This window comes from Molothrus ater, chromosome 27, assembly GCF_012460135.2.
Source record: "Molothrus ater isolate BHLD 08-10-18 breed brown headed cowbird chromosome 27, BPBGC_Mater_1.1, whole genome shotgun sequence".
NCBI classification, from domain to species: Eukaryota; Metazoa; Chordata; class Aves; order Passeriformes; family Icteridae; genus Molothrus; species Molothrus ater.
The window spans coordinates 1785114-1797486 of NC_050504.2; the positions used below are offsets into that span (position 1 = coordinate 1785114).

At 51.8% G+C, this 12373-nt stretch overlaps 1 protein-coding gene across 1 annotated transcript; it reads left to right on the top strand.

Moving 5' to 3' along the window:
* The first annotated feature begins 90 nt into the window (after positions 1 to 90).
* On the top strand, positions 91 to 10896 carry CCDC43 (coiled-coil domain containing 43). Its single transcript, XM_036399087.2, has 5 exons — positions 91 to 487; positions 5372 to 5459; positions 7576 to 7711; positions 8288 to 8343; positions 9600 to 10896. The coding sequence occupies exons 1-5, from the start codon at positions 257 to 259 to the stop codon at positions 9785 to 9787; spliced, it is 699 nt and encodes a 232-aa protein (XP_036254980.1). The 5' UTR covers positions 91 to 256; the 3' UTR covers positions 9788 to 10896.
* Positions 10897 to 12373: the final 1477 nt, after the last annotated feature.

A 12373-nucleotide genomic window follows, 5' to 3' on the forward strand; every position in this document is an offset into this window, starting at 1 on the left:
GCAGGGACGCGCCGCTCCCCGCGAAGCCGCTCTGCAGGGACGAGCCGCTCTGCGACGCTCCCCGCGAAGCCGTGCCAGGGGTGCAGGTGGCGCGGGGCGCACACGGGGCACACCGAGCACACCGGGCCGCCCGCCCAGCCCCGCCGCTCCGGTCCAGGCACGGCCGCAGTGACCCCGACCGCGCTCCCTCCGCTCCCGCCGGCACCACAACTTTGTCCCTCCGCGGCCGCCGTCCCCTCCCCTCTGCAGGCCCAAGATGGCGGCGCCCGGCGGGGCAGGCGCGGCGCCGATGGCGATGGCGATGCCGATCCCGGCCCCCATCCTGCTCCCGGAGCCGCCGCCCTTCCCGGCGTGGCTCGCAGCGCGGCTGGACGCGCTGGGGCTGGACCGCGCCGTCTACGGCGCCTACATCGAAGGGCTGCTGCGGGAGGAGGAGAGCGATGAAGAGCGGCTGGAGGCGCTGCGGGCCGTGCTGGCCGCCTGCCTGGTAAGGGCGGGGGTCCCTCCGCCGCCCCGGGCCAGCGGGGTCTCGTCGTCCGTCCTGTGCTGATGAACGCGCCGTGCTCCTGCCGGGGCTCCCCTGCAGCCCACAGAGGGGCTGCGGCCTCCACAGGGCGGAGGACGGGCGGGGCAGCTCCCCACAGCCCTGGATCATCACCCCCTTCCCGGAGCGGGTCACCCCCTTAGGGGGAGGACACCCACATCAGGGGCTTTTTAACCCCCACCCGAGAGCCTTGCGGGGTTTGCGGTGCTTGTTTGGGGGTTTGTGCCAGGCTCGGGCTGGTGGGAGCTCTGTGGAAGGGGCTGTTCGTGGGGATCCCCCTGGTTTGGGGGCAGCGCTCAGCGTTCACCGCGGGCTGGGCGGTCTGGGCGGTCTGGCAGTGCCAGGTGGGCATCGAGAGGTGAATTTAATGGTAAATCCTCTGGAGAAGGGTGTGGGGTGGTGCTGTGGTGCCTCACACCCGCCTTGTCTGTCAGGAATCGGATCCCGCTGGGGCTGGACGGACAGGAACAGCCGTGGGTGAGCAGCGCTTGCCTCTGCTCCTGCCGGATTCCCGGGACCCTTCCCGGAGCCGGTCACCCCCTTACTGGGAGGGCACCCACATCAGGGGCTTTTTAACCCCCACCCGAGAGCCTCGTGGGGTTTTCGGTGCTTGTTTGGGGGTTTGTGCCAGGCTCGGGCTGGTGGGAGCTCTGTTCGTGGGGATCCCCCTGGTTTGGGTGCAGCGCTCAGCGTTCACCGCGGGCTGGGCGGTCTGGCAGTGCCAGGTGGGCATCGAGAGGTGAATTTAATGGTAAATCCTCTGGAGAAGGGTGTGGGGCGGTGTTGTGGTGCCTCACACCCGCCTTGTCTGTCAGGAACGGGATCCCTCTGGGGCTGGGACAGGCAGGAACAGCCCTGGGTGGGCAGGGATTGCCTCTGCTCCTGCCGGATTTCTGGAGCCAGGAGGGTGCAGGGAGGGATTTCTCTTCCATAATTCTCCATGTATGATTTTACAGTGTCTGTGTCTCGGGGTTTTTCATAAATAGATGTTTCATAGTTGTGAAAAATTCATGTATTTTATGATTGGCTTTTTGCAAATATTAAAAGGAATATTATATGTGTTGTGTTAGAAAGTGATGCTGTATTAATTCTCTTAAGTACTGTGTTAAATCTAATTTTAGATTATAAAAAAATTGTTAAAATAGAAACTATGCTACGTAGGATACTTTTTTTAAAGAAAGGACTTGCAGTGAGATAACAGCCACAGGACACTTAAATCCTTCAGCGAAAAAGAATTTATTGTCCTCTTATTAGAAGAAACGAACTTCTTCCTGCCTCGAAGGCACTGTCAGGATTCGGAGGAGGAAGCTGAGGATGACCAGACAGAACCCTGTGTTTGAATGGAATTTATGCATCGTGTATGAATATGCAACAGGCTGTTGCTTTTAAGGGTTAATCTTTTGTTAACGGGGGTCCTTTTTCCCTTTTTCGGGCTCGTGCTGCCCAGAAAAAGGTACCCAGACTTTGTCTCTATTGTCTCACATTGTCCTAATTCAATTTGTCCAAATTATTATTACTCTAATTGTATTATTATTTTTTATTACCATTTTATTACTATTAAACTTTTAAAATTTTAAAAACAAGTGAATGGCATTTTTCACAATAGTGTAAAACGTTAAATCATGAGTGGTGCTGGTGCTGGGAACTGTCTGCTCAGTTTTCCTCCCAAACATCAGTGTGGGAGCACAGAACCCACAGGGACTGTGTGGTGGTGTTCACAGGGGTCCCAGGACGAGGGAAGAGATGAGAATCTTGACTCCATGTTTCAGAAGGCTGATTTATTATTTTATTATCTATATATTATATTAAAATGATATAGTAAAACTATACTAAAAGAATAGAAGAAAGGATTTCATCAGAAAGCTTGAAAGGAAAGGAAGGAATGGAATGATAATAAAATCTTGTGGCTGACCAGAGAGTCTGAGCCAGCTGACTGTGATTGGCCATTAATTAGAAACAACCACATGAGCCCAATCCCAGATGCACCTGTTGCATTCCACAGCAGCAGATAACCATTGGTTACATTTTGTTCCTGAGGCCTCTCAGCTTCTCAGGAGAAAAATCCTTGCAAAGGGATTTTTCAGAAAATACCATGGCTACAGGGCTGGGAGGGTGCAATCAGCTGTTTGTTATCACAGGTGTGACACCCTTCCTTCTGTACCCTGACTGTGCCATCTCACTTTTAGGCTTTCCTAAAAGCCAGAGCCCCCTCCCCTGCTGTCCCTGTCCCCTCCCCACCCTGGGGCACAGCAGGGAGGGGGCTTTGGCTTCTTTCCTTCAGCTGTGGCAGCACAGCTTGGAGCCTGAAAGAGCCTGAGAAGCAAACGGTGCACGCTGAGGGATGCAGCCAGACGTCTTTGCAAAGTGCTGCTCTGCAGTAGTGGTGGTTAATTAACCTCCCTGTAATTACCAGACTTCATTCCATCCCTGTTGCTGTGCCTGGCTCTCTGCAGGCCTGGGAAGTGTGTCCTGGCTGAGCAGTGCTGGCTGGAATATTCCTCTTTCCTGATATTTCAGTTTTCTGCTCTTTCCCTTTTCTGCTCAGTGCTCAGTTCCCTTCTGTGCTGCCGCTGCCAGGACTGAGCAGCTGTGGGGTTCCCATGTCCCTCCCGTCCAGAGCCTCATTTGCACTTTCTGGCTCACTTTGAGTCTTCTGCCATTCCTGTAAAACATTTTTGCCTCTTGAACCCTCAGACTTTGTAATTATTCTTTGTAGTCTGTTCTTTTTTAATGTCTTTTTTGTTTATTTTTAGACTATGTGCTTATTTCTGTGCTGACTGTTCAAACAGTATTTTATTTGGTGAATTTGGGGGTTTTCTTGCCAACTCTCTTCTCCTAGTTCCACACACAAATTACAGGGGATTTTTTTTTGTTCACTTGTTTGTATTTCACAAACACTGTTAAAATAAGGTGACATCTCAAGTGATGTCACAGACATATTTTATGAGAAATCCTTTCCTTAGGATCTTTTGTCCTGAGAAGCTGAGAGGCCTCAGAAACAAAATGTAACCAATGGTTATCTGCTGCTGTGGGATGCAACAGGTGCATCTGGGATTGGTCTCATGTGGTTGTTTCTAATTAATGGCCAATCACAAGATTTTATTATCATTCCATTCTTTTCTATTCCTTGCAAGCCTTCTGATGAAATCCTTTCTTCTATTCTTTTAGTATAGTTTTACTATATAATTTTCTTTTAACATATATAATAAAATAATAAAACAAATAATATAATAAAATAATATTATAAATAATATAATAAAATAATAACATAATAAATGGAGTCAAGATTCTCATCTCTTCCCTCGTCCTGGGACCCCTGTGACACCAGCACAAAGTGACATCTGCTCTCATGCCCATGGTTCCTCAGCCCTGCTCATGTCTTGCACCAGGGATTTTCTACCATTCCTAATCAAGAAACTTAAAATCAAGTTCTATTTCTGTCCAGTTTTTGTCTTTAAACCAGACAGAATCCACCTCACCTGTATTTTCCATGGTTGATTTTTTTTCTGTATTTACTGAATGCCAAAGCAAATAATTTCTTGTTTGTTTGGAAATATTTGGTGTGGTCCCTGAGCTTTGTGACCCCTGTCAGTGGTGTTTGCCTCTCCTGTGTTCCATGGAGAAAATGCCAATGGGCTCCAAGACATTCAGCACCTTTAGGGAACAAATTTAAGCAGGGGAAAAAGAGAAATTCTGAGGAGGAGCACAGCTGGAGAGAGGAGTGAGAAACTGTGAGAGCTCTGCAGGGTCAGGAGCTGCTCCAGGCACCACAGCTGGGATTCCCCATAGCTTCTGTGGTGGGACCATGGTGAGGCAGCAGTGCAGCCCCTGGAGATCCACCTGGGAGCAGAGATTCTCCTGTAGATCCATATTGGAGCAGAGATTCCCCTGCAGCCCCTGGAGATCCACCTGGGAGCAGAGATTCTCCTGCAGATCCATATTGGAGCAGAGATTCTCCTGCAGATCCATGTTGGAGCAGAGATTCTCCTGCAGCCCTGTAGATCCATGTTGGAGCAGAGATTCCCCTGCAGCCCTGGAGATCCATGTTGGAGCAGAGATTCTCCTGTAGATCCATATTGGAGCAGAGATTCTCCTGCAGCTCCTGGAGATCACCTGGGAGCAGAGATTCTCCTGTAGATCCACACTGGAGCAGAGATTCTCCTGCAGCCCTGGAGTTCCATGTTGGAGCAGAGATTCTCCTGTAGATCCATGTTGGAGCAGAGATTCTCCTGGAGCCCCTGGAGATCACCTGGGAGCAGAGATTCTCCTGTAGATCCATGTTGGAGCAGAGATTCTCCTGTAGCTCCTGCAGATCCATGTTGGAGCAGAGATTCTCCTGTAGATCCATGTTGGAGCAGAGATTCCCCTGCAGCCCTGGAGATCCATGTTGGAGCAGAGATTCTCCTGCAGATCCATATTGGAGCAGAGATTCTCCTGCAGCCCTGCAGATCCATGTTGGAGCAGAGATTCTCCTGCAGCCCCTGTAGATCCACACTGGAGCAGAGATTCTCCTGGAGATCCATGTTGGAGCAGAGATTCTCCTGTAGATCCATGTTGGAGCAGAGATTCTCCTGCAGCCCTGCAGATCCACCTGAGAGCAGAGATTCTCCTGCACTGTGTGTCAGTGTCCATGTGCACAGTGACCAGACACCCCAGGCATTCCAGAGTCCTGTGTGTGTTTAACATGCAGATTTAGGGTGAAAAGCTGTTCCTGAGCTGACTGTGAGCCTGCAGATCCTTTGTAGCTGCTGCTTTTCTTGTCTGACTGGTGCTGTTTGAAGCAGCCAACTCTGTTCCAAGTCTGAGGAGTCTCTTTTCCCTTTCTAGGAAGAAGATCTCTTGAATGATGTGTGCAGGGAGGTTGTGGAGAGGTGGTCTGACTCCCAGGTCGTTGATTCCAAAGAAGAGAAAGAAGGTAGGGTGCTGTGCCTTGGGGTGCTGTGCCTTGGGGTGCTGTGCCCTGCTCCTCAGAGTGGGGTCACCTCAAAGGGAATTTTGTGTTTGTCCTGGTAGGAGTTAAACCAATGCCTCTCACTCCATTGCTGCTCAGTTACTCTTTCACCTGGCATGGGGATGAGCAGCTTCACTTTGGGCTGCCCCAGCATTTGCTGCTCTTTGGGTTCATCATCCTGCAGGGGAAAAGTGTTTTTTGTTGTTTTTTTTGGTTTGGTTTGGTTTGGTTTGGTTTTTTTGTTGTTGTTGGTTTTTTGTTTTGTTGGGGTTTCTTGTTTGTTTGTTTGTGGTGGTTGTTTGGTTATTTTTTGATTGTTTTGTTTTGGGGTTTTTTTGTAGGTTTTTGTTTTCTTTGGGGTGTTTTTGTGTGTGTGGTTTTGGTGGTTTTTTTTGTTGGGTTTTTTTTTTTGTGTGGTTTTTTTCCCTACAGGATTTTTTTCCTGATGAGATGGTCATTAAGGTCCAGCCTGAACCATTCTGTGGTTTTTTCAGAAACCTTTCCCAGCACGTCCAGAGCTGTCTCTGCTCAGTGCTGGCACTGCAGCTATTATGGAATAGAAACCTGTGCTGCTTCTGTTGCTGGCACTCTGGAAAGCAGCTGCTTTGTCCAACTGCAGTGCCCCTGTGACAGCTGGGCTGTCCCTGCTGCTGCTCACCCCACTCCCATGTCTGTATTTCCTCTGCCAACGTTTTCCCTTACAACTCTCCTATTTTTGCCATAAATGCTTGTTGGAGGAAGCTCTGTGAGGCTGCTGATAACTGTCACTGCTCCTTCCTGTGCCTGTGTCCATCTCCTGTCCTCAGCTGGGAGCCAAGGCTGGCCCTGTCCTGTGTGGGGAGGTTTGTCCTGGTCCCTGTGCAGTGGGAGATTTGTGGTCCAAGCACGGATCAGAGACATTGCAGTGGCACAGATCTGACAGGAGATCGTGACAATGGAATGGCCCTTTGGTCTAAACTCTGCTTTTTGTTGGTTTTGCACTTTCTTGTTGCCTCTGGTTGCTCATTGTCAGTCCCTGGTCACTGTATCAGCCCCAGCATCCCCCTCTGCTCCACCAGCTCAGTGCCTTTCCCCAGAAATCCTGGAATTCTGCTCTTGGCCTCACCTTGCCTTTGGCTGGGGACAGGGAGAAGTTAATGCTGTTCTATGCACTAAATAAAATAAATTCTTCTTGAGGACAAGTGTCTGGGATTGCTGGAGCTGCTGCTGGGCTCCTCCTGCTCCTGACAGTGCTCACCCACAGGGATTTTTCTTGTTATAAAAAGGCAGCACAGTGTGTCTGGATTCATGGAATTCCAGGGTGAAATTATATCACTGGGGTTCCATAAAGGGATAAATCCCCACTGAAGTGTGTATCCACTCAGAATAACAGAGTCCTGAGGATAAATGATTAACAGGCTAAAAAAAAAAAAATTGGTGTCAAAACCCAGATGCCATTTTAGGAAATGGGCAGTGGAATTTCAGTGTTAAAAGGTAAATCAGCTGTTGGTCTCTCTTGGTTGGAAAGAAAGGGAGAGCATGGAGCTGATCCCTCACTTCAGGTTTTCAGAATTTCTCTTTGATGGTGGTTAAGGACATATTAAATAAACTTATTAAGCTGCTTTGAAGCAGAAGAGAATGTGATTTGGAGTCAAATGGATTTTCATTAGCCAGAGACTGACTGATTCCATTTCACTGTGAAACTTCCCTTACTCCAGCAATAAATAACAGTGCCTGCACCAGGAATAACAGTGTCTGGTGGTGGCTGGGTGCAGCCCAGGGAATCCCCCTCAAAGGGAGAGGCACAGAGTGCCATCACCTGTCACCTCAGGGTGTCAGCCCCACGCTGGCCCTACCCAGCCCCGTGGTGGCTCCTCAGCAGCTCCATCTCTCCCAGATCCCAGCTGGAATTGCCCAAAGCAGCACCACTGATGCCCTTGGGAAAAGCTCAGGGGTGTTTTTGGGTGAGACATCTCCCTCTGGGTGGGTGCATTTCCCCTGCAGGACATGGGCTGGCTGGAGCTGCAGAGGGAGCAGGCAGTGAGTGACACCAGGGGCTTGTCTGTGGCCTGGGCTGACACTGTCACTCTTCTGCTGCCAGATGAGGTGCAGGCCATCACCAGCATGATGGAGAAGCAGGCCAGGATAGTGGTGAAGCCCAAGGAGGTGTCCCAGGAGGAGAAGCAGAGGAAGGCCGCGCTCCTGGCCCAGTATGCCAACGTGACTGACGAGGAGGAATATCCTTTTCCTGCACTGCTGGGGGCTCTGAGGGACATCAGCTGCTCTAAACCCCCTCAAACAACGCTCTCCCAGCTCTGCAGGGTCTGCTGGGGAAGCTTTGCAGACTTTCTTCATGGTAATTGCCATGGACAAGGCATGGGAGCTCCTGTTTGTGGAGTGCTGGGAGCTCCTGGGAGGGTTTGTCCCCAGCACGTGGCTGTAACACTGCCCAGCCCAGGTGGGGCAGGAGAGCAGTGACTGCCCCCAGTCCTCAGCAGCTGGTGCTGATCTCTCTTGCTTTCCCAGAAATCTGCTGAAATAATCCTTTACAGAGAGAGTGTGTGGAGTGGGAGGGTTAGAAGTTAACTCTTTGTGGTGCTGAAGAATGAGCTCTTCCCTGCCCAGCAGAGTGAATTGTAGGCAACTGCATCTGGCCCTGGAGCAGCCAGAGCTGAGGGTGGGAGCTGTGCACACCTGGTCTGTGAGAGTCCAGCTGTTTTTTCCTGGCTTTATAAGGCTGTTATTTGAGTCAAGTGTGGCTGTAGGGAGGCACAAGATCATTACTGATGTCTGTGTTTCCTTAATTCTCTCACTGGTGGGGATGAACAGGATGGAATGACAACAGCTGTAAATATTGGGTCAGAAAAATGTATCCTTTGAATTCCTGGTGACTCAGGCTGCTTGTCAGGCAGGCAGCCTCCATGGTGAGTTTCCCTTTCTGGTCTCCCTGTTTCTGTAGGGCCACCTTTTAAGCTTGAGGATTGGTTTTTCTGTGTCCCCTGACCTTGCTCACAGTGACAGTGACAGTGACAGTCTGTGTGCTCAGTGTGCAGTGCTCACACCAACCCTGCCATTCATTTCCTTCTCCTCCCCTCTTCCACCTTTTTGCAGCATAGAACATGCTAATTGATGAGGACAATGCTCCCAGAACATCAGGTTAATGTTGACTGGTGTCCAGAGAGGGAAATTGTGTCAGGAATGAAGCTTGGCAGCAGCTGAACACCCAGGGTGGGCAGGACCAAGGGCCCCATGTCTGTCTCAGAATTGGGACCATCCTTGAGCTCCCAGCTGGCACATTTAAGATGGAAGGAGGTTTTATGACATAATTAAATATGAAACCTAAATTATTCTTGTCCCTACATGGGGGACATGTATGTACCTGTCTGTCTGCACATACACACATGTATGTACACATATGTGTGTGTTCAGACGTGTCACACACAGCTGAACCCACTCGAGGCTGTGCCCTGGGTGTTTGCTTCCTTTCAGGTTTGTAGAGGTTTGACATGTATTTTTACACATAAATCTTAAGAACCAGTAGGCAACCTCATTTTTCTAGGAAAAGAACCAGAATCACTAAGGTTGGAAAAGCCCTCTGGGATTGAGTCCAACCATTCCCCCATCACTGCCAAGGCCACCACTAACCCCTGTCCCCAAGTGCCAGTGCCTGAGCACCCTTTCCATGAAGTAGTTTTTCCAATATCCAACCTAAACCTCTCCTGGCATAACTTGAGGCTGTTTCCTCTTGCCCTGTCCCTATTCCCTGGGAGCAGAGCCTGACCCCCACCTGGCTGTCCCCTCCTCTCAGGAGTTGTGGAGAGTGACAAGGTCCTCCCTGAGCCTCCTTTTCTCCAGGCTGTGCCCCTTTCCAGCTCCCTCTGCCACTCCTCATCCAACTTGTGCTCCAGAACATTCCTTCTCTAGGAGTGGGTGTTCTTTCTGGTTGGAAAAGCAACCAGAGATTCCTTTTCCTTTGTGCTTTCCTCATTCCCCAGTTCCATAGCTGCCTGGTGAGGAAGCAGGGAGTCAGAAGGTGAGGGGGGAGATAGAACAAAGCTCCCATGTGCCCAGGCAGTGTCTCAGGTGCCCTCAGGCAGAGCATTGTCAGCCCTTAGCCCTCCCCAGCGCTGTTCAGAAACACCAACGTGGAGGATGTGCTGAATGCCAGGAAGCTGGAGCGGGAGCTGCTGCGGGATGAGTTCCAGAAGAAGAAAGAGCAGGATAAACTGCAGAGGGAGAAGGACAAGCTGGCCAAGCAGGAGAGGAAGGAGAAGGAGAAGAAACGAACACAGAAAGGCGAGCGGAAGCGGTAGCTGGCGCTTTCCAGTTGGACTCTCAAAGGATAAAATTAATTCTGAATACGGTGTGTGTTTAAAAAGCAGCAAGAATTCCAGGCACGTGGAGCAGTTCTTGGAAAGTGGTGCCTTTTTTTTTTCCCTTTTTTTTTTGTTTTGTTTTGTTACATAGCAGAACAGAATCTCTGAGCAGCTCCTGGACTCAGTGTGCCCTGTGCTTGTGGTATCAGTGTCCCAGTAAGTGCTCGTGGCCAGTGTCTGTACCAAAGAAGGGTGAAGTGATTATGTCTGTGTTGTTAAATTGATCCATTTTTACTTCTGACCACCTGGGAGCAGAGCATGGTGTAGGAGCAGCCTCTGCATTGGATGTGGTTTGTGGTGAGCAGGACATGCTGCCCCAGGGCACACATGAATTCATTGACACAAGCCTTGAAAAATGTCTTTGCAAATCCCTGTTTGCACTGCTGAGGCCAACACTGCAGCCCTGCTCAGGCTGGGCTGGGGGAGCAGGACTGGAGCAGAGATGTGTGAAACAGAGCTGAGCTGCAGTGATGTGCCTGCATCACCTGTGGCCTGTGAGTGAGGGAAACACCACCCAAGCAGGAGCATTGGCCTCAGCAGCAGCAAACCCCACTCCTAATGCAGTTTTAGGACTCCAGAGTGCAAAATGTTGTTCCCTGATGTTCTGTGGGATGAACATGGACTGTTACTTCCCCAGCTGTTGCCAGGGTGAAGCTCTGAAGCCGGTTTGGCACAAGCAGGGTGAGCCAGGGATGCCCTGTTGGGCACAGCTGCCATCAGGAACTGCACTGCTCCTCCTGAATGCTCCTCCTCCCCCCAAGGGCTCATCCCTGCTGCTCCAGCCTTTTTGTGACGGTGTTGGCTGCTGCAGAAGGAGAACACTAATCCTGGGAACTGAGGGGAAGGAGGGGCTGTGGAGGAGTGGGTGGGTGTGCCTGGGCTCTGTGCTGCAGCAGGCTCCAGGTGTTTGCTGTGAGGTGAGACCTGTGCTGAGCTCCTGACTCCAGGGCCAGGCCTGGCCCTCCAGCTGCTGTGTGTGTGTGTGTGTGTGAGTCTCCAGCTGCTTTATCTTTGGACTTGAATAATAAAGCTTGATTGGCAAAGCAGTGGGGTCCTCTGAGTGATGTTGCCATTCGTGTGTCCTGTGTCCTTGCTGGCCCCTTGCCCAGCAGCAGCTTTTCTCCAGGCTTGCCTTGGTGCAGATGCAGCTTCATTCATGCCTTGTTTCTCAGGGCTGTGCTGCCCTCCTTCCTGGGAGCTGCCCCAGCTGTGCTGCTCCCCAGCCTGGCCTGGTGCACTGTGCTGGTTCCTGGCTGGTATCTCAGGGTGTGGAACAGGGCAGGGGGCAGCTCTTGAGGGAGGGGGTGTCACTCAGCCCCAGCTCCACGGGCCAGCTCTGGCATCCTGGTGCCCTGGAGCCCCCTGCACCACCCTGGGCTGAGGCTGGGCGAGGCACTGGCTCTGCCTGAGGCAGCCCTGGCCACCTGCAGGGGGATCTCACCTCCTGCTGGCACCCCACTTGCTCTGCTCATCCTTGTCAGCCAAAGTGGCTTTTCCCAGAGCTCTGTGACCTGGCACTGAAGTGCCCAGCCCTTGGCTTCCAAGGAAAATGCAAGCTGAGGGCTGGAGCTGCCTACCCACATAGGCATGGCCCACCTGAGGCTGTCATGGCCTCCTGAGCCCTTTGGTTGTGAGGGCTGAGGGAAGGGCAGTGTTCACCTCGTCAGGGGAGGAGGCCCTGAGCCTGTTCTGCCACTGCTGTGCTCCAGAGCCTGTCCAGGAACAAGAGGCTACATCCACCACTGTGCGTGTGCACATCCATGGGAGGCTGCAGGGATGCAGGAAGGGCCCAGTCACACACACAGAGGGTGGAACTGGCTCCCACAGCCCTGCAGATCCCTCTGCAGGCACCACTGGCCCCTGCACCCCAGCCAGACTAAACCAAGGCCCTGTCAGGGTCGGGGATCAGGAGCAAGGGCAAGTCCAGCCCTTTGCTTTCCAGCAGCTGCCCTGGGGCAGAGTGGAACCGTGGCCAGGAGCAGCACCAGTGGTGTTAGAAACCCTCAGTGGTGTTGGAAACCCAAAGTGAGCTGATGCTTCCCAGCCCATGAGGCTGCAGGGCTGCCCCCTCTGCCCACCCCATGGACTGTGGGCCCACCCCTTCCCATGCCAGCAGTTTGTGCCATGGATCAGTGCCCAGCAGGCAGCAACAGCTTCTGGAGCTCCAGCCACTGCTGCTCCATTCAGGACAGTCAGCAGTGCACAGCTGGCACTGACAGCACAGAGTTATTTATAGAGCAGGAATACTCTGGACTCACCCCTAAGATTCCCAGTGCAGATGACAGAATTGCTGCATCAGCCTTCCCTGGCAGTGCAGAGCTTGGAGCTGAGACTTTTGCAGGGGAGAAACACTCCCTGCTCTGGCTCCCTTGGCATGTCTGATGTTATGGTCAGAGCTGTCCCCTCTGCTTTTTCCTGAACTCAGTTCCATAACAGACTGAATGCTTCCCCCTGGTACTGGTTCAGGCTCAAGGAGCCTGGCCTGGAAACACACTTGCAGAACAGAAGCTCTTCAACAAAAAT